Source organism: Vanessa cardui, chromosome 10 (genome assembly GCF_905220365.1).
Source record: "Vanessa cardui chromosome 10, ilVanCard2.1, whole genome shotgun sequence".
Classification (NCBI taxonomy): Eukaryota; Metazoa; Arthropoda; class Insecta; order Lepidoptera; family Nymphalidae; genus Vanessa; species Vanessa cardui.
Genome location: NC_061132.1, coordinates 9460732 through 9483347, shown reverse-complemented (window position 1 = coordinate 9483347; position 22616 = coordinate 9460732). Strand labels below are relative to the sequence as shown.

The 22616-nt window shown below is 30.6% G+C and overlaps 3 protein-coding genes across 3 annotated transcripts in view; 1 reads left to right on the top strand and 2 right to left on the bottom strand.

Moving 5' to 3' along the window:
* LOC124532999 (rabankyrin-5) overlaps positions 1-22616 on the bottom strand; it is a 52215-nt gene that overhangs the window by 14354 nt on the left and 15245 nt on the right. The window lies entirely within an intron of this gene.
* Positions 1442-18117, top strand: LOC124533002. Its single transcript, XM_047108158.1, has 5 exons — positions 1442-1644; positions 7129-7299; positions 14215-14388; positions 15477-15633; positions 16585-18117. The coding sequence occupies exons 2-5, from the start codon at positions 7248-7250 to the stop codon at positions 16706-16708; spliced, it is 507 nt and encodes a 168-aa protein (XP_046964114.1). The 5' UTR covers positions 1442-1644; positions 7129-7247; the 3' UTR covers positions 16709-18117.
* Positions 10415-12476, bottom strand: LOC124533006. Its single transcript, XM_047108161.1, has 2 exons — positions 11298-12476; positions 10415-11223 (listed from the first exon to the last, which is right to left on the bottom strand). Exons 1-2 carry the CDS (start codon positions 12296-12298, stop codon positions 10434-10436), a joined length of 1791 nt encoding a protein of 596 aa, XP_046964117.1. The 5' UTR covers positions 12299-12476; the 3' UTR covers positions 10415-10433.

Below are 22616 nucleotides of genomic sequence, written 5' to 3'. Positions count from 1 at the left end.
GCTAAATATTGGACATATATGCAGCATAAATTCATCAGACACAATGATTTCATTTATAGCAAAGCATAGGAAGATACAAAAATGTTCTTAATAACTTCATGTTGCTTGCTCGGGTTGACTTAATATGTGTGTATAAATGGAAGGCTTATTACCTTCCATATTCTTAGATGTAAATCATGCAGAGAACACTCTGACATATCTTTGCGAAATTATGGAGCGGGTCAAATTTCACTCAGACGATTACAGCAAACATATTTGAGTAATGAAATTATGAAAATATCTCACGTCACGCTTGCTCAAGCATTAAGTAACGCGGAAACAATGATGCGAGTGAGGTAACGGAAACGAGGCGTTTTGTCATTACCGATGCGTATGCAGCTACAATTAGTTGCAAGGTAGCGATCGCGGGCCAAATCGAATCATTGAAATATTCGCCGCCTCTTTAGTTATGCTGTACACAACGAAACTCGATGTTCGCAGCGAATGTGATGAATGACAATACAAACAATACTTTCACGCTTACACAATGATAATATTGTATGACACTCTGTTAATAATTACATTGATTAATTAAGTATTTAAAAAGCAATGCAGTGACTTGGGCTTAGTTTATATGTACGTAGCAAAGGGAAATAAATTTAATTGACTGCCTTGTACTTGGAAAATTATCTGTTGTCATATACATACAAAATAAAATAAAAGTATAGCTTACTGTGATTCTAGGAATAGTCAATTAAAATGTTCGTGTAATCAAGACATACTTGGTATACGGTGTGCTTATAAATGAATAATTTCGATTCCATTTTTTTGTTTGAATTGTCATAGAATTAGGAAAATATTACAAATGTTTGTTCCTCATAGAAATCTAAAGTTATCATATTAGTCACGGGTAATATAACACAGGTATTTAACCGGATATATATTTTTTTAAATTGCCAGAATCACATCACATAGTAAAATACCTCACAAGTTGCGGAGCAATTGTTAAATCGTTCATGAGTGATTCATACAGATTATAATGTAATATGACGTACTGATATTATGTACTTCAATATAATAAACCAGAGGCAAATTCTGGTTAAACGTTTTAAAAAAGTATATTCTATTTAATAGATTTTCTTTTCATATTCCATAAACATTTACATAATTTCCGTTAGAGAATTGACAAAGGTCTTAAGTAAAGGTGATCGGACTTTCATTACTTCGAAGGTCAACACGTTTATCGCCAGGGCTAAAATCCTTTTTTTATTTTAACTCGGTTTTCAATTACCATAAAACCAGTCAGTCGGTCTCCTTACCGATATCCTCGCGAAAGAGAATAACAGCTACAGAAAAAAAAATGAAGGTGAAAAATAATCGTTTACAAACACATTTAGCGGCCAATCTGAGCAAGGTTCAAATTGTTTCTTTTTAGAGCGGTCAAGTACACCGCATGTTACGTAGAATGACACAAATCCTTACTAGAGTGCCGAGCTCGAGGTTGCCTGATGCTCAGTAAAGTGTTTGCTACGCACCGAGACACGCGTCCATTGATTCTTTCTCGAATGTTGCAACGATACCGGTAGCAAAAAATTTGCCTGTGTGATTGTGTGAATAGTGATAAATATAGGTGACGCAGAATAATTAAATCGCTTAGGGGTTAAGGTAAACCTTAAGTTCATTCATTATTAATACCATACATTTATATTCTGACGCAGTGTTCGTTTTGGTTATGCCAAAAAATTCGAACGTCGTGTTAGCGTAAATATATTTGTCATTAACATAAACAATACAGATATAGAACAATAGAATTATTAATAATTATATCATTAATATACATTATTATATAATAAACTATCATATAAATGGATCATTTCTTTAAGTTTGAAGACTCTTACCTCGTCTCGAGAGTTAACAATGATAAGTTTATTGATGTGGATATCACTCTTGATATCGTCTTAATTATACCGAACATTATGACGTAGTAACTATGGATTAATTTATGTAGCGAAGATTTATAACATATTAACAGATTTGTAACGTCCAGAAAAAAGTTTTTTCTTTTACAATTATATTTTATTTTTAATCTGTGACATTTTTTTAAACTGTCTGTTTATGTGAAAACATAGAGTTAATTAGTGTTAGTAGTTTATACAATCAATCACTGAGTATTTTTTAAATATTTTACTTTTATTTTAATATGAATTATTTAGTATCAGACTTTTAATTTTTACATACTTAATTCAAATTCAAAAACATATCTCGTTACGTCATTTTTGTTAATATAAATACTTAGCTTATGCCCGAGCCTTAGTGAACACTAACAAGCATATTATATTATTTTAACTACTGTTTTTAAACGGTTAGCATTCGTTTTGATTGTCAATTGTTTTGTCCTAACACTAACGAAGTATGTACGTATACAAAATATAGTGTAATACATTATATACTAAACATAAATAGCAACATAGTTAATGTATAATTATTTTAAACATATCATACAATATTCGTTCTTTATAAAGCAATGCCATTGAATGTATTTTCGATTTTGACATTTTAAAATGCTGACCAAGTTAGTTCGCGTAAGGAAATCAAGTTATACATATAGCATTATTCTTTTAGACAAAAAGTCATATTTTTTGCAAACAGTTCACTTTCATTATTCATACGAGCGAAGCATGCAATGAAATAATACACATAGTATGGTCGTCGCAAAATAATTTAATAATTCATAAGAAACTGTGTAATTTTATTTCCTAATTATTTCCTTTAAATTCTGCCACGTTCAAATGTTTTAATCTTCATTTTTAATTATTATTTATCATAAATAAATCGCTCTACGAGTAAAATGAGTAGTTTTTAACAATTATATTTATATAAATACTAGCAAACCAAACGCAATTCAAACGCAGAATTTAAGACATCACTTTTAAACTTCTAAAATAATCAGTCTCTCTCCAATATTTTGTCATGTACAATACATATAAACCTTCCTCTTAATTCAATGTATCTGTTAAAAAAACATCATCAAAATCCGTTGCGTAAATTTAAATATCCAAGCATGCATAGGGTCAGACGGGGGTAAGCGACTTTATTTTATACTATGTAATTTTGTGTTATTTACTTGTAAAAATGTTTAACGAGAATTAGCAAATAGTTTGACCGATTCGGTTTATTAAAACAGTATGTTCGTGAAAAGTTAATTTAATTAGACTATCATCAATACATTCCATGGATTTAGTTTCATTACTCAAAAACGTGACAAGAATTTAGATCATTTAAACTGTTATAGTAATTTGACAAATGCACTTCTTTTTATCTTAATCGGTTGAGTAGTTTCTTAGTTATAGTAACGCAGCTGGCATAAACGTTCACTTACTGACGTTCGTACACTTCCCGATAACTTAAGCAATATCGCTAGAGGGTAATGTCTCTATACAACAGCACCATTTTAAAGAATAAATTCGAATTAAGATAATATTAACATTACAACGACTATTAAAAAAGGATAAACACTGTAACTCAAGTAAATTCGTTTGAAGTTATTTATTAGATTGTCTTTTCTCATTACTTTGGGTTAAAAAAATTACTATGTATTTTTTCCTATGTTAATATTGTAACTGACTCTACTGGTACCAAAATATTTTTCGCAGATATAAAACACCTTTTTTTATTTCTGGCAGTAGTTTTTCTCGTAAATGTACCTATACATATAGAGAAATAAATAAAACATATAAACAAACAATATTGTATAGACAATTAGGTGACCTCCAAATGACCTGACGCGGACGGTAGCTGATTCAGAGGCAAATATATATTCATTATATACAACTACACTTATTATATTTTGTTACAATAAAGTATTTATAAAATACCTGTTTTATTGAATAAATATTTAATTTGGCTAGTGAGCTGGCATCGCAAACACATGTGAATTAATACATAAAAACAAATATAACTATAAGCGATAGCTCTCGGGTTTTTTTATGATTATTATGAAATTCGAAGCGGTAATTTTTCTTGAGACGATACCTACATATACATACCTATGTGTTCAATTGTGGCCTGTTATATTATCGTATTCAATAAAACTTCAGATATATGAAAACCTACCCATATCTCCCACACAAGACAATGAAAAACTACGAGTCAAACTACGTTTACGTTTCATTGTTAATCACAAGAACAGGAAAACCACACAATTGTCGAGGAATTTATTTCTCCGGTCATCAAAGAGATATTAAAACTGTTCTTCATTATAGATGGCCGTCAGATATCATTAAAAAAATCATCTCAGTAGTAATTAAATTAGTGCAAGCAGTAGATTAAAATCTATCAATTTCATCAATCAATAATACTAAGTAACGAAAACATTTCTTTTTCTATACCTTATGTACATATATTTGATTTAATAAAAATAATAATTAAATAATTAATGTTTGCTATGAATTTGAAAATAAAACGTAAAATTTGTTTTAAAAAGAAAATCAATTTATAAATATATTTTTCCACTGTTGGTGATCCAGTAATGATAAAGCGTCGTAATGCTTCAATAGCGCACTTGAAACAAGCAGTACCAAATGTCGAATACATTGCATTACTCACAGACAACATTTGGTGGAAATCAAGGAACGTCTGCGTATGTCGCTTTATTATTCAGGAAATCAATAAGAATAAAATCATTTGCGGAATAGCCAATAATTTCATCGACTCACCGTACGCTTAATTTTTTTTTATATTATCTCTTAGCCAATCTTGAACGTAGGATCACGTTAAAATTTATTATTCTTTAAAAATAAGAATAAAAACGCCGAAAAATTTCAACACTCTACAATAAAGAAATGAATCTTATCCAGCTTCCAAGATTTCACCCAATAATAAAAAATATAAGTAAGCTAGGCCTTTATTAGGAAATAAGAACCAATTTTCCACAATCACAAGGTCAAAAGTCTAAAAACCATTATGATGTTGCGTCTAAAGTTCCGCTGTGAAATAAGTCTATGTGGAAATCGTTATAACAAGGTTAGCGAGTAAATAGTCTGTTGGTATTATAATATTATGGTGACTAATTGTTTTCTCATAGATATTTCTTAGATTTTTTTCCACACTGCAACTAAATAGTAATTACACAGTTATCCGAGTTGGTCTAGTTAATAGAATGGCTTAATTTGTATTTATAATTCAACTCGTGCTTCGCCTCGTGAGATTACCTTCATAGATGTCTCGGAAATAAATCTGCCTCACATATATTCACCAATCCGAATAGCAAAATAATAATAAAAAAAAAATTTCTTTACTATTCAATCTGACATTCTATCACCTTAGGATGATTTACTTACTCTATATACTCAAAACCTACCTCAATATGTAGAGTAACAATTAGACTAGCGCGTACAAACACGGTCTTAGCCTATCTAAGTAACAAAAAGGACCATATTGCATTCAAAACCCATATAGTCGTTATTGTGTAATTTTAAATATTTATTTTTCGCTAATGAGTCGGCGCGGCCCTGTCACGAGTATAAATAATAAAGCTACACGCTCATGTGTAACAAACAAGCTTGCAGGTTGTCTTAGTCGAAACTTGAAAGTAGGTCACTTTATGATTTCTTAGCCTTTGTCTTGTCTCGCTTGCAATTTCTCAAACCAAATATATAAGTTAAATAAATTTCATGACATAATACTAAGAATATAATATGGTTGTCAAATATTTTATTTCGAAAATTATAATAAACTCGTTCTATTGAAGATTGGCAATTCTCTCATACTTGTTTTCTTTAATAAATTATGACGTAGAAATCCATTTAAACACTTAAAAAAAGCCTTCGAAAATCTTGTCAATGATAAAATAGCAAATAAATGAGCAACTATTTAAACTTCAATGTTATACACATTTAATGCATTAATTCAAAAAATATTTATATCTTAATTTGTATTAACTAGGTCGTTTCCGAAAAAAATAAATCGTATCAGAAATTAACAATTTTCATTTTGATAAGCGAGTAAATTTATATTAAGCTTTAAATTATAACTCGATAAAATAACCGGGAATATAACTTATATTTTACAATAATGTGTTTATATATCGCCTTGTTTAATTTCAAATAATATCGGACTAAGTTCAGTTGAATTTAAGCATTACGAACGATGACGTTTTTGGTTAAACCTTCATTGATGATTCATAAGTATGTGTCAATGCCAAATTTACAATTCAACAATTCCGAGGTATCGTATGAAGTAGTCGATAAATCGTTTAGTAAAATATCGTTCATTTAATTATAAGGTCTGCAAGTGAAATAATTATAATTCCACGACTTCGTCAGTACACTTCAAACAGTTTTTAATATTACTTACTAGGTACATAATAAGCAAATATTATAAATAATGCCTAACAATTTAAAGTTAGGATGAAATATCATAAAAGTTTTTGTTACACTTACAATAAAAACATCTCACTCAAAATTGAAAAATAATTTGTAAATTATTACAAAATCTTTAGGAATTAGACATAACTTCAGACGGTAATTGTGCTTGCTATAACATTATACGATGTACGAAATTACGATGCAGCTGAAGATGTACACAATCAAAGTATATTGAAGCTGTCGGTGCAAAAACGTCGACCTGTAATTTTTACGATGACGGAATCATAAAGTGTGCGAATTTTAACACTAACTTTGCAATTTTTTTTATTCATTGTATGGTTAACCTATATGGTTAGGCTCAGTATAGTCTGTCGTAATAGTTGAGTCGGTCAGTAGAACCTTGAAAACGGCGCAATGCACTTAAGCGCAAACGCCGTTTATCTCATCAGAGTGTAAAAGCTAGATGTACTAAAAATTCAAATGACACAAGTCTTCTTCAATGGACTGGTATGAACGAGACATATAATATTTTTATTTTAAAAAAACCATCTCGGTAGTAATTGACGACTAAGATATTTTCAAATTGATTGTAGTTTAAAAGTAAATTTATTAACTGCCAATATTCGCCAATACTTATTTTATGTATAATGAACATCTATATTTGTTTATTTCCTGCCTTTATATAATAAATTCTAAAATAGCAAAATTTTCCCAAAGTCAATAATTCGATTTATGCTGATTATTACAATACATTATTAAACCGATTATTATTCTTTACTTTCAGATATGCTGAAAGGTACATTTTTAACACACCGGTAGAGAAACGCCTATCCAAATGATAAAGCCTATTGCGCAAACGTAAACTGGACCAAACACTATTTAGCGAGAGCGACTCTTATAACGATGGAGCAATACTTCATGGCCCTGGCGGCAGTTTTGTCGTTCGTTACCACAGGTATGTATATTCTGATAGCTATAATTATATCATTTAATTATTCCATAAAAGTACGTATGTCGGTCGGAGATAAGTAAATGGTTAACTTAGTAACCGCCAATATAGTAAACTAGCTGTCAGACGTTCGGCATAAAAAGTATTTGGTTCAAATCAAATTTCGCCAAATTCGTTTTTTTTGGTTTGGTAGCGGAAAAGCGACAGACAGACAGTTACTTTCACATGTATAATATTAGTATAGATGATCGTTTTGACCAATAGACACTAGATACGTTGAGAATTATGAAACAAAACTTTACACCATTGAAGTGCAGGCAAGCATGGGATTTAATAAGTTCTACCTGTAATTGCACTGGCTAACCCTATCTTCAAAACTAACCTATGATACCATTCGTGATGGATGACAATGAATATTGATGTTTATTTACAATAGATAATGGTAGTTGTTATTATTTATGTTAGCATCACAATTCACGACCAAGTTCTGATATCGATAGTTCAACGATTAATATATCTATTGCACAGTCTCAGCTGTTACCTTGACCTCTTGGTTAAACCAATTCACGGATAACAACTTTTTACAATAATCGAAACCATGATACGCAACATGGGACGATACAGTTAGAATAATTCGAATATGTCAAAACATTTTCTTGCGATACAGAATATAATCAAAAAAAATAATTAAATCAACTTTTAAATTGATTATATAATATCGAATATGTTTCTGATCTTATATAAACGTTTTAATTTCACTTTATAAAAAAAAAGACGATAAGCCTCAATTGGTAGAAAACTTGGATCTTAATAGAGTATCACGTTTTTGCGAATAGGTTACATTATAGTCATTGGTGCGGTAAGAAATTTTATTCATTTCTTGCATCGCAAACGCGCCTCTGACCTTGGATACAAAGATTCAAAGAAAATTCAAAGAATTATTGCATGGCAGCAGAATATATTATTTGTGTGTACCAAGACGACGAATGACGAATGAAATTCAAGCTTTGTGGTAGAGCTTTGTGCAAGCACAGTATACATCATTTAAAAATATTACGATTTTTTAAAAGAAAATTATATACATTGTGATGCGAAAATATTTGTGTCATAATTGCATACCTTTGATGCGGTATTTATAATTAAATTTATCATTAAAAAATCGTATTCAATAAAATGCTTCCTGCAATAATATATATTACAGTCTTAATACAAATCTTAATCGAGTTTTTCATTTAGTTTACAAAGGCCTTGATATATTATTAAATACTGGCCTTTACTCGACATTCTGTCTGTGAAAAGTTAATTTTATACCTCATATAGACTTCGTATTTTTATCAAGACGAGACATGACTACGATAAGTTGACGCATAGTTTATTTTAAATAAGGTTCCAATATAAATTGATACTGTGATCAACACAACACATTTTAACTGAGAGTAAGTTTAAAAAATCAAAATACACTTTATTTGAGGATATTACGAGCGTACAATATTTATTTTTAAATTATTTTATATTAACTATACATAGATAGATTTCATATTCCAAATTTAAAGACATGGAAATGCTTTAATTATTTATTGTTGCGTGCATGTTTACTATGAATGCTAAAACTTACGCAAATTTATGTATGTAAGAATTCCTTACATTACTTATCGATAGGGAAGTTAATGATTATTCAAGCGTAGATCCTTGATTTAATGAAAATTAGTGATGTTATAACATAATGTATTATGTAAATTATATCCGCTACAATAGAATTGATACATTTACATCAATAATTTTCTATTTAAAGCATGACATCTTCATAGTTTCGTTCATTATTTATTCAATTTAATATTAATAGTTCACAGACCAAGTATTTTCATATGGTTATCTATTATATATGTTTAATGTTTAGTATATAAAAACGTATTTTTAATTATTAATATACGCATGTACAATAAATTAACATTTCGCAAGGTTGTCTGGGACGACTTATTGGTGAGCCAGAAAACCGCATTTTTGTGTCGCATCGATTCTTTCTTACGTCATACCATAATATTTGCATTTCTGAGATATGAAACAATTCAATATCAAATTTGCTAATACAGTTTATGTAACAAGTACATGTCACTGATTTCAAACTTGTTTTGTAAAACGCACACCATGAATAATTATAATCTAGGTCGTCCACATGTGGAGAATCAATTAATACATTGTGTTGACAAAATTACTAGCCATTTGAAAATGCGAACGAACGCTTAACTCGTGACGTACACGTTAAATATTATGAACAATCGATTACGTGTATTGAATAAGTGTTTTACATACTAATAATATTCATAAATAAATTAAATCACTAACAAATGAAACTTATGATTATTTGATTTGAAACTACGATATAAAATCATACTTAATTTAATCATTGATGGTATTTTACTTCTCGTTTATAATATTGTGATTATTATTAGCAAAAAAGTAAACGATAATAATTAGACTAAGTAATAAGAGTCTGGAATAGCACAAAGTTTAATTTTCATTCGCTTCACTGTCTTCAAGCGCAGAAGGAAAATAGAATAAAATAATTAAATACAAAGTATTTATTAGCTGTAATAAAAAATATATACATATTAAGAATGTTTATATCTTGTATACTATATGTTATTCACGTATTTTTAAAACAAATCATAGGGATTTGAAGTCGACTTAATGATTAAATCTGTACTAAAATAACAAATAAGTAAAATTTGTCTGTATGTAGGATAATTTCCGGAACTAATATCGTAATTCTAAACTTTTAAAACGGTGAAAAGTTACATATGGTATGGTATGGTATGAGTTATATGGTATATATTTATAATTCTCTTTATATCATATCCTAATCATTATTAATTTACTGCATTCGTGTAAAGTCGGGGCGGGTCGCTAGTCATATACATGCAATTGTAAATGTTTAATTAACATGATATGAAGATATATTTTAATTGTTATTATTTAAACTTGATGATAAAACGAGTGAATCATGACGAAGAACAAGTTTTCATTATTTAAATCAGTTTTTCAATGTAGTTGTGTGTATGTATGTTTGTTTGTGTATGTATGTATGTGTGAGTTTAGTCACTCAAAGATGTATTTCAATGTTTAAACGCTTTAATAATAACTCAATATATAGTTTGCCTTACTACGCCACTAAATAAATCGTACAATATTAATGAAAAAAGTACAATAGGAGCAGCTATGGCAATAAGTCTGTACCCTGTTGTCGGATCTCGGAAATCGTAGCATAGGGCATGGAAAGTCCTGCTTCTTTCCACACACATCGATCCTGGGCTCCCAATCTTATATATAGACTCGTCAGAGTCACATCTTGACTCGCTTTCGTCTATAAATTTATACCTAGCCACCAAACGGGCGATAACGCCTCTAGTTCCATTCTCATAATTATCAAGTTTCTTTCTTACCCAACCCTGTTCATATATTTTAGCCAAACTGTCCACGCCCCAAACAGACTTTGATTTCGTTGTTGCGTGGAGTGACTCCTCTTTAAGATCTAATACACTGTTTAGGGAGTTATTTGTTCGTGTCTTTTTAAGAACACTATTCCATTTTATTCCTAAAGAAGACAAAAATGCAGAGCTTGTGATATTTTCATTGTCGCGCAGAAATTCGATATCGTTGTGCTCAATCAAGCCACAAAATAACTTCGTTTGCAAATAAAACGGGGCACCCGGGGAAAAGTTACAAACGATTCTAACATCGCCGTTGGATCTTTCGCCATAGGCACAGCCAATTTTACTCGTTTTGGCCCAAAGTAGTTGAACTGTATTGAAAGTTTTTACCGTAGTACGACCGCAGTGAATATCTGTTTCGATTAATTTATCTCCAGCACTAGAAAACCAAATATGAAGACATCCAACAATGGGATAAATGAAACATTCTGCTCTGGGTGTGCTGCAAATAAAACTTGCACTTATTTTCTGTAAAAAAACTTTTTTAAACACGTGAATATTAATTATCATACTTACCACTGTGACATCGTTTTCGATACTCGTAAACAGCAGTACTTCATATATTTCGTACATTCCAATTGAGAAACTATATTCCCGTCAAGGGCGGAACATGGAGCGGCACCTGGCAGGCACTGGCTAAGCCAGGCTTCAGCCATTTTTTCAAGATCATAATCATATGTGATTTGTTTCATGTTTGCGGCGGTAGGTAGATGTGTATATCTTTTAGCTAAACCATTAGCGACTCTATTACGCATCGCATTTATTGTACTGATTATAGTTAATTGATCTAATATAGAAGGCACAAGTACCTTAAAATTCTTATCACATATATTGGATATTCCGTTATTTGAAAACAAACATAGAGTATGGTCGCCATAGCATGGCTCTACTTCACACCATTTGTTTATAGAGTGAGACATTAATGGATCAGATGCTTTAAACTTTGACTGTACTGTAGTCCAGGGATCTATGACGTTTATTAAGTTCCCTCCATATATCAAAAAAACGTCGGATTTTTTCTTCTTAGTACCTAATTCGCCATATAAAATAGGGAGCTCCCAACAAGGAAACTCCTGAGGTACGTACCATACATTATTGTCTGCAATATTCTTGCTTATTTTCAGACTATTTTCAAAATCGACTGCTGGTTCTAAGTTAAAAAATCTTCCGTTCGGTGTATCGTTATTATACATATACTTTTCGCTTTTTGTATTCACTGTATCGGATGATGATTGAAGACGCAGCATTTGATATACATCTTCTTCATAATCGTTTTTGTAATCATATTCTTTGAGTGTTTTTAAATTGGTCAAATATTTTGCAGTTGTTGGAAAATCTTTGACATTTTTAAAAAAATGATTATTATCTTTAGTGTCATTGATAGCGGAGACATTAAGCGGGACTATAGCTTTTGCGATTTTAAGAGGTAATGTTATACCGTCTCTTCCAAAACTATTACTTTCAGTAAAGTCGAGATTGCTAGACGAGTTGCTAATAACATTTAAAACAGTTACCATTTTTTCGTTTGACAAATTATTGGATTCAATTGTTCTTCGAGCATCTTTCTCACCAAATACAATTTGATACGAATCGTTTAAATTATCTTCGTCATTGTAATACTCTATATCAACGCTATGAGAATCCGGTGTAAATATAATCAATGTAAAAATAATAATATTTAACACTAACACTAAATATTCAGGCATTTCAGTGACCAACTTGATTATAATCACATTATTATTTCTTATTTGTTGTGTAAAACGTTCAAAAAGTAATATTAGTGTTCAAAATTGCAAGAGATTCATTATTTAATCTGGAGAAGGATAAAATTTTATATTTATTGCAATAAAAATAAATTTATTATGTATTTAGTCAGAAAAGGAGCTCTCAAGAATGGTCATACACGATGAATGCGTAATACAATCTAATGTGGGCGTCGAAGAAAATGCATGATTCATTCCATAAACAATAAATAAATAATTAAATGGAGCATTTTTGATACAGAGAACACATAATATACTTATTAATGATTTTAAAGTACATATTACTTTAATTTCGAACTGAATATACACAGCTTGCACATGCACAGGTAATATTATAATAATGTTTCTTTAACGACTCTATTCAAACCGAAACTTGAGAAAAACGATTGGCGTCTCATCTTATTCATATTATATATATATTATTCATATATATTCATAATATTTGAGGTTGTTCCTTTGATTCTTCAAAATAACGTAAAAATGCTCATTCGATTATCGTGGGGCTAAATTATTTTAGATTTTAGTCTGTTGACATACAAATTGCCTCAGTCACAATAACCTTTTTTATATTCTAATCAAAAACAGTTTTAATCAAAGCAAAATATAAATTTAAGTTAAGCTTTCTATAAACTTTGTTATAGAGTGACACAAGCGTGCCGCACGCTTACCTCACTAACAAGTACAGGCGAATAGTAAATAACCCGTATATTTTCTATAATTTATGTTTTTTATCAAAATAAATAAAAATAATATCAAATCTTTATTTAAGCCGTATCAAGTTGAAACGCTTAGCTATTTAATAAATAATCTTTCTCCGCATCTCTCATATTAAATTATTTACTATTCGATTTACTTGAACTTGTATAGTTATTGTTAACTTGCATGAACGTTTTCGACATAACACCAGCATTGTTTACAGATATATAATAATAAAAAAGTACTTCCGACATAGGAATTATCCAGTAATCAATAGATTAGGAAGTTGTTTGTAAAACTAATTATAATTAGCTGCATATCATATAAATTTAACATTTAAATTAATGGTTTTATTTTTAAATCTATTAACAAAATCTTGATTTATAATGTTATCATAAAAGAAGGAAATATATATGAATATAAAGGTTAGAAGATTTATATGTTAATAAAAATCAGGAAATATATTAAGGACGACAATAAAAAATAGTAAACACATAATATATTTCATTTGAATAATCTATTAAAAACATTTTTGTTTTCGTGAATTTAATATTGAAATCTAAAAGAATTAAAGTGATAAAACTGTACACTAAGGTAAAAGAACGTGAAGAAATTATTATTATTACAGTCGCGAAATAATAATATGAGACAACATAACATACATTACTCTGATCCCAATGTAAGTAGCTTAAGCACTTGTGTTATGGAAAATCAGAAGTAACGACGGTACCACAAACACCCAGACCCAAGGCAACATAGAAAACTAATGGTAATAATCTACATTGACTCGGCCGGGAATCGAACCCGGTACCTCGGAGTGGCGTATGAAATACCCATGAAAACCGGTGTACACAGCACTCGACCACGGAGGTCGTCATCGAAATAGTATTGATATGTTTGTAGTATGTTTATTCTTTTTGATTTATGTATCTTCACGCAGTGTAATTGTAATTTTGTTTTCATTATGTTTTCAGAAGTGACATCATTACAATGCTACCAGTGTCTAATCAACCCACCCCCGGGCCAGTATTACAACACGACAAAGCGGCTTTGCATGCATTTCGACAAATCTGATAAATTTGTCGTCGACTGTCCTTTCTCTACAATGTGCATGAAGCAAGAATTTCATCTTGACATACAAAACGGAGGTGGGTTACATTACAACAACATCAGCCTGTAAATTCCCACTGCTGGGATAAAGGCCTTCTCTCCCTTTGAGGAGAAGGTTTGGAACATATTCCACCACGCTGTTCCAATGCGGGTTGGTGGAATACACATGTGGCAGAATTTCTATGAAATTTGTCACATGCAGGTTTCCTCACGATGTTTTCCTTCACCGCTGAGCACGAGATGAATTATAAAGACAAATTAAGCACGTGAATCAGCGGTGCTTGCCTGGGTTTGAACCCGCAATCATCGGTTAAGATGCACGCGTTCCAACCACAGGGTCATCTCGACTCACGGGTTACATTACATTACACGTTTTCCCGTTTTCAACAATTTCACCCGATAAATTCGTTATCAAAGGCAAATATTAATAGAGACTAAATTGATTATGCGTCTTTTAATTGGCAAGTCTTAGTAGCAAGGACAACAATTCAAGAGCCAAACACGAACAGTAACGGAACAAAAAACAACGTCTCGGGTCTTGGTCAAGGGAAGTGTTCAAGTTTATTTACACGCTTGTTTTTTATTACGAATATTCGTATATTTTATAATTCTAGACGTCCGTTATGTTTTAGTAATTATGAATAACATTGTGTTTTTTTAAGGTATAAACTAAGGTCATTAACTTCTGATGTTGAAGTTAATATAATCCGTTCGATTAATGAAATCTCCTGACTGGACTTGTTTTTATTTGTTTGTCAGTAAAAATATGTCAGTTGTGCGTGTGAACACACACATATAAAGTTACTCTTAGTGTCTTTGATGTGTATATGTGTGTATGAGTGTGTGAGTATATAAAATAAATGCAGTTAACAAAATAATTTGGGAGACTGCATCGCTCCTTGATAATTGTGTGAAATGACTCTGACTGAATACGGTTATTATACGGTTGATCTAAGTGCTAAAAAAATTCTTAAATGAGAATGCAAAAAAAAATAATGAGTCGGTTCTCATGTACGGTCCAGACGAGGAACCACTTAGTCGAAACAACACAAATATGTGTAAAGAAATAGTGGTGTACACATGCCAAACTGGAAAAATATCAATTGAAACAAAAATATTTTTTCAGTAAGAATCACAGGAGTTCTACGAAATTGTGCGACACAGAAGCACGACTACCACGACTACAAGAACGGAACATGGTCGCCTAAGACGGAAATATTAGAGCCTTACGAAGAGGGATGCTCTCACACCGACGACAAAGGGGAAAGGACTACTCCAACGAGGTGAATAACACTTTGCGAAATTTTGTTTTAAATTGACTTAATATTATAATAGATATATTTTCACATTAAATTTGGCCATTCATTCACAGACAAGACACTCAAAATAAAATTGATCATTGAAAGTTAACAAAAACAATAATAGAGATAAGTATCGTTCAGAAGTTAATTAAAGTAACCTTTAAATAATATTATAAAAAAGAAACAATTGAAAATCACGTGATAATTTTAAAACAATGAATAGTGTTGAGTGTAAGAAAACATTTACTTGCTTAACGTCGATTGCTATTATACATAATAACCTTCAAAAATTTAACATTAAAGGTCAAACGATTGTAGAAACGGACAGGTGCTTTATGTACCTATACATTATTTAACATGTTTAAAAAAATAATTTTAATGGTCCTTATGTTCGTATATTATCAGTATCATAATTCTTAAACTAGGTCATCGCATTTTTGTATAAATTCTAATTCATCTTACGTCATAGAGTTTTTTCATTACTGTATATATTATGTCCTCTAGAGCGATTTTTCCAACTCCAGGACTATCCGGGCAGGAGATATTTTATATCAAAATCTCGATTTCATCACTTTCATCGTTCCATCCAACCAGAGAAATTAAACAAAAAAGCAACGGCTATTTATATACTTTCCAAACCCAGCACTGATAAAGTCATAAGACCGGGCTGGTAATGACAGAAAAGCCAAATAACTGTTACATACTGTTACAATACATTTAACTAAGATTCAAACTTAGAACCTCGAGATTTTCGGCTTTAAAAGACATACAATGCAATTTTTGTTTTTATTTTCGCTAAATTAAATAGTTTTATATTTAAGGTTCGCTTTGACAGTGTCTCTAGGTAAAGAACTACTTAAGATTAACTTTTATTGAACATTTTATGTATCAATCATCGAGCAACTTATTAATGAATCATTTCTATCATTCCAGATACTGCTACTGTCGGGAAAACTTATGTAATTCATCAACAAACACCAACCACGAGGGATACACTGACATCATGGGTGTCATAATGGTGTTTAATCTAATGAAATATATAAACAGTCTTAGGTAGTCCAAGTCTTCAGTTTTAGTAGGAATATTAAAATTTGTATGTGTACGAACCAGCTTAATTAAATCATAAAATAAGTTATTATTTATGAAAATAATTATTAAGACATCGATATGATGACAATGCAGAAACAAGATATTAATTATATTATTAACTGAATCCTCATCGAACAGGAGAAAAACCTATTCTGTAAGAAACGAATATGACTTGGGGTACGACTCGATCGAGTGTAATTTTATAAATTAGAATCGATATCGCATAACAACTTCTTCACGTACTTCTAATGTGTCTCTCTATTTTGACATATAGGAAGAGATTTTTGATGATGTACGGAAGGTAGCTGGTAGAATTTGGATGAGAAGGGCCCAAGATCCGGCTCGGTGGCGCGCCTTTTGGAGGCCTATGTCCAGCAGTGGACTAATATAGGCTGATCATGATGATGATAATGATAAATGACGCTAAACAGGCTAAACACCTCAATTCCTGTGTAGAGGTTATTCAACTCACTTTGATTCAGTATGTTTTGGTGGACACATAACACACTGAATAACAGTGACTTGAATAAGTAGACACATGTGGCAAAATGCATTCGACACATTCAGGTTTCCACACGACGTTTTCCTTCATCGCTGTGAACGAGATGAATAATAATAAATACGAAATAAGCACTTGACATTGACACTAGTTATGCAAATGTCAAATTTACAATTTAAGTTAGGCTGAGTATCGTACCCATAACATAGCTTGAGTAATAAGCGATTTGTGATATGGTGTTAGTCAATTATTAATAGTTGGTGGTAGAGACGATAAAATGTAAATAAATAATTATAATATAATAATGTTCTTTATTATACAACATAAGAATATAACATTTACGAAATCAATGACGTAAAAATATATAAGATGCACAATAACGCGATGCAATAATTTTTTTTGTGTTTAATAATATTACCAGCACTAAAAATGTTTACCTTTGTTTGTCTGTTTGTCTTAACGACAGTCAATTTTAAGCTTATAAAATACGCAAATTAGAATATTAGATTAAAATACCGATGTTTTAATTAAACTTACAATATAATGAAGTGCCAAATATAAGTAGTTATGTAATGTTTAAGATAATTTCCTGTACGTATTCATAAACTTTAAATAAAGTGACATCATGTATCTATTTTATGTGATTATTATTAAAATATCAATAGCGGAAATAATTTAAACACCCAATGAAATTTATTATTTTATACATATGTAAAATTTTATCTGTTCCTATTGGTATAAACTGTACCAGTATAAGATATTAAATATTTATTCACATAATTATGATGTTTTTGTAATCAATAGTTCTCAACCTATATTTAACATAGTATAAAATAAAAAAAAATGTCTTCAATGAAAATAAACAAGCGTCGTCGTAATTATTGCATTTTTATTCTACAGCTAAAAAGTTTTACAAAAACTATTCATATATGCATATATGGAATTTTAAACATTTCTGACGTACCAATACCGAACCGATCTTGGGAATTGAGATGTTACATCCCTTGTGTTGTGTACGGGTTCATTCACCCTTCAAACCGAAACACAACCATACTAAGTGTAAGTGTTGTTTTGCTGCTTTAAGAGGTAGAATATATGACTGGGACTACAAGGATGAGCTTGCATGTACAATGCATAACTCTTATACAGTATATTTTGTTTTCATACGTTGGTAATTAATCTACCGGTATAAATTAATTACAAACTTCTTTGTCTAGGCCCGAATAAATCTGAATCCAAATTAAAAATTAACGTACCGTAGTTTCTTATTATTTTTTATCAAGTCTTCTGATTTATATAAAGCTGTCTATATTATTTGACTACATATGTAAAATGTATGTAAATAGTTTCTATTACAATATACATTAATGGTATATTAATTTTTGTTAAATAATATATTTATTTCCTTTTTAATATAAAAAAATAACAAATCCTATATGACGTAAGATTGAATGTATGCGAAAATAAACTTACGGCTAACGAACTTAGTTCAGTTTAAATTTTTCATTAATAAATTAGTAAAATAAATCAATAAGAGATCCATTACAACTCAATAGTAAGTATACACTTACTTGTACTTAGGTGAAACCATTTATTAACCGGGTTCAGGAAAGAAAAAACACAATACACCTATTACTCGATCTTATCTTCGCCAATTATGAAATAATTTTCAAGATTATTTTTGTATTGAAGAGATTTTTTTTTGTTTTACCAAATGCTAATATGTATGTAGTAACATCTTAAAATAAGATGAAATTATAATAATAGTAAAAAGGAAACCTATCATAAATTAAAAGCATAAATTCTACCACCAAAGAGGGAAAACTAGGGTTTCGACCAAGGCCCGACATTAAAATTAAAGAGTGAAAGTGTGAAAAGCACAACACCGATCGCGTACCATTTTTTTTCGTTTATTCTTATGTCATTTATTCTTTACACTGGATATCGTTTTTTAAATGTTATGCAATACTAATTTCCGAGTGTGTATTTAATAATTAACAATTGGTTAATACGATTTGTCAACAATAAGTGTCACAACACTTCAGAAGTATTAACATAAGAACGCGTCGTTATGCTATACCGGAAAGGAGACCACCGGTTTCTATACAAACTTGGGCCTGACGTTACAGGGCTCCAATTTAGCCCTCAATTAGTACTTATAAAGATATATTGCTGGGCCAATTTTCAGGTTGATCTGCAATGGCCAAATCAATAAAAAAATTATTAAATATATTTGAGGTTATGTCAATTAATTCTGTTTTAAGTTTAATAAGTCGTGTATATTAGGGCTTTAACAATATTATTCACAATTGGCGACTACCAGAAAACAGACTGTCAACTAGGCCAATCAATATATACCCTACTACCGAAATAACAATTAAATAAATTCTCTGATATGTATAGTACGACACAACTTAGATGTATCATCGGTAAAATTCGTAAAACCGATCACATCCGAATTGAGTACGCTAATCCAAATTATCAATATTTATTTCTCATGCGAATATGTTCTTTGCACAAATGTAATAACTTGTAATATCATATGACCTAATATATTCGTCAATTTGTCACGTCGATTTATATGCACTTGCTTTCTCTGATGCGAGAATCTATTGCGACGAATAGCGTCGAATGGCGCGATAGGAAGCTATTTCTATTGGTTGTGTAAATCGGCAGTAATCGGTTTTATTTTCATTCCATTTCATTTTCCGATGCTACATCTAATTTGTGTCGTACTATACCTACAACACAAACTGACAGTTTCTGTCATCCCAGCAATTTAGGTCCCACAGACGCGACAATGACACATAGTTGCTGAAGGAATGTCCATCGATATCGATTTTAAGATAAAAAATCGATGGATCAATCGATCATTAATAAGTCTATCCCGATTATGTACGCAATAAAAAATCAGTATGAAGGCATTTAGTGCATAATGTATATATTTATTCATTATTATTTTACTGTATTAAATAAAATACAATAAATATTTCTAAGGAATAAAAAAACAATTTCATAATCGATTAATCGACATTATTTCGTATCGATTTAAAAGTATATCTCGTACGGTTACGTACCTTATACTTGTCATTGACAATTGTTTAAATACTTTGAAGATGGTTAATCTAACGCTTACGGTAAAAAAGCATTTACAAAGTCAGTTCGTGCTTACAGACTAATGATTTGCTTTTTTTTCATACTTGGCCATTGCTATTTTGGTTAATATTTTTAGGGCATAATCTGAAAAAATAGACAAGTTTTTTGGGATAAATTTAATGTTTGTAACGTTGGGCCCAAAATCGGGTTTCTCCTTTGCATTTGCTTTTGATTTCGTATTGACTTTTGTTGTTTCACTATAACATTCCACTCGTTCCATTGTCCTTTTTTATAATAACTTTCGAAGTCGTTAAAGCCGCACTAAAAATAATGTTAAGCCATAATGTTTATAATATATTTATATATTACTCGGTTTATAACCGCGGTCGTAACCACTATTTTGACGTTATACGAAGTTTCGAAATACTTGCATCTGCACGGGCCAGTGGTCACGAGATGACCAAATACTGTCAGCCAGAATCGTAGAGAAACCACTCTTCCGCAAGCTTGCTTACGTTTAAAAATTAAATGAATTCAAAAGTTATAAGAAATAGGCTTTGTAATGATTGTTTTTAAATAATAGAGTTAATTGAATAAATATTCTAAAATTGAACCTTGGTATGCTTTCAAAAAATAATTTATCTAATTAATATCAAATTCAATCAATGTCATTATGGTAGATTATATAAAAAAAGTAAAGTGTTCATAAAATAAATGGTAAAAGTTAAAAAAAAATGTACATGCCTTTTCCATAGCAATTACATATATACACCTGTATTAAAAGTGTAAAGTCAAAATAAAAATCCACTTTATTGTAATCAGCTCTTATATACCACTTTTGAATATTCAGTCTACACGATAAATTAAAATAAAATCTACCTCAGTAGATTCACATCTTAACCATTTAACAAATATGACGTTATAATTTCTTTTCCTTGCTTCAGAATTCAGTAATTTATAAATGATTTGTATTTTCAAATATCACAAATATTCATTGCAAACTTTTTATTAAAAAGATCTACATATATATAAATATAATTATATATAGAACGAAACATTTTTAGCCTTCCTAGTCGACATTTACCTTTTTATATAACTACATTTAAGCCAGACAGACATTATTTATGTTGAAAGTAGATTCAAGTCACGAAACGACACTCCTGGATATTATAAAAATCAATAATGAAACATAATTAAATAAAGGTTAAAAGACTTGTTCATTTATTAATTATAAAATGCTATAAGCCTTACCTACTTTCGTGCAAAACTATTAATGCTAAAAGTATTCAAGTTTACACATTCTAGTCTCTATTATACATATTACGGCACATTTCATCTATAAATGTTATATACTAACTGAATGCCCCGAATTCGTCTGTGTGAAATAACAAATTTATTTTTCGAATGCAACCCAAACTAGAGGGTTCAATAGAATCCACTTAGTTGGATCCATTCGTTTCCTACAGGCCAGTGGGCCTTGATCTACCAAATCAAAACAGAATTACTAGATAGCTGAAAAAATCTGTGAGAATGCGCCCGTGTAAGTGAGGTAGCCTAAATGTCCGTATTAAGCCTGGGCTAGGTAAAAAGAGCAACACAACAAATACGCATAAAAAATGCTCAAAAATGGTCCAATAGTTGAAGAGTTAAGTCATCAATCTTTATATAAGTATATACATAAATACAACTGAGTGAATCATCATGAGAACTCCGAAACTGTTCGAAAGTCTGATTAACTTAAAATCAGCAGTTATTTCTTTCGCAACATAAATGCACAGTAAGAAAGGATTTTTGGAAATTTCAAGGTCTGGACGTAAGCTACATCCCAGCTTTGCTTTCACCCGTACGAAGTCGGCACGAACCAGTTTACCTAAACTTAGAATATATGCTACGTGCGTTAACAATATTCGATCTCCCCTGTTGATCGTAGCGTGATATTAAATACATACTATACATGCCTTAATCCTTGTGCATTATTAATAAATGTCACCTATCGAACGCAAAAGTATATTTTTTTAAATCATACTGTTTAAACAACTTTATATATAAGTGGATGTTGGAAATCGACTCAAAAGTTAATATATTGTATTGATCCGTTGTATTTTTATAACTTACATAAATATTTCTTTCGCGTATATTGACTCCAGACATGTGTTCGCAGATATTATACATTATTATACGTTTGTGTGTGCTATATAAAAATTGCCAGATCATATCGTGTAGGCATACTTTATCGACAGGAGTAAAGGATGTGGCAAGCGTTGATATCAAGAGGAACGTT

What these genes read in the sequence shown, in the direction of transcription:
- LOC124533002 (XM_047108158.1), top strand. Translation starts at nt 7,248, where the DNA reads ATGGAGCAATACTTCATGGCCCTGGCGGCAGTTTTGTCGTTCGTTACC. An exon ending in TCTTGACATACAAAACGGAG is followed by an intron (nt 14,389 to 15,476) that starts GTGGGTTACATT and finishes ATATTTTTTCAG; the next exon opens with TAAGAATCACAGGAGTTCTA. An exon ending in GAAAGGACTACTCCAACGAG is followed by an intron (nt 15,634 to 16,584) that starts GTGAATAACACT and finishes CTATCATTCCAG; the next exon opens with ATACTGCTACTGTCGGGAAA.
- LOC124533006 (XM_047108161.1), bottom strand. Translation starts at nt 12,298, where the DNA reads ATGGTAACTGTTTTAAATGTTATTAGCAACTCGTCTAGCAATCTCGAC. An exon ending in TCGAAAACGATGTCACAGTG is followed by an intron (nt 11,224 to 11,297) that starts GTAAGTATGATA and finishes TTTTATTTGCAG; the next exon opens with CACACCCAGAGCAGAATGTT.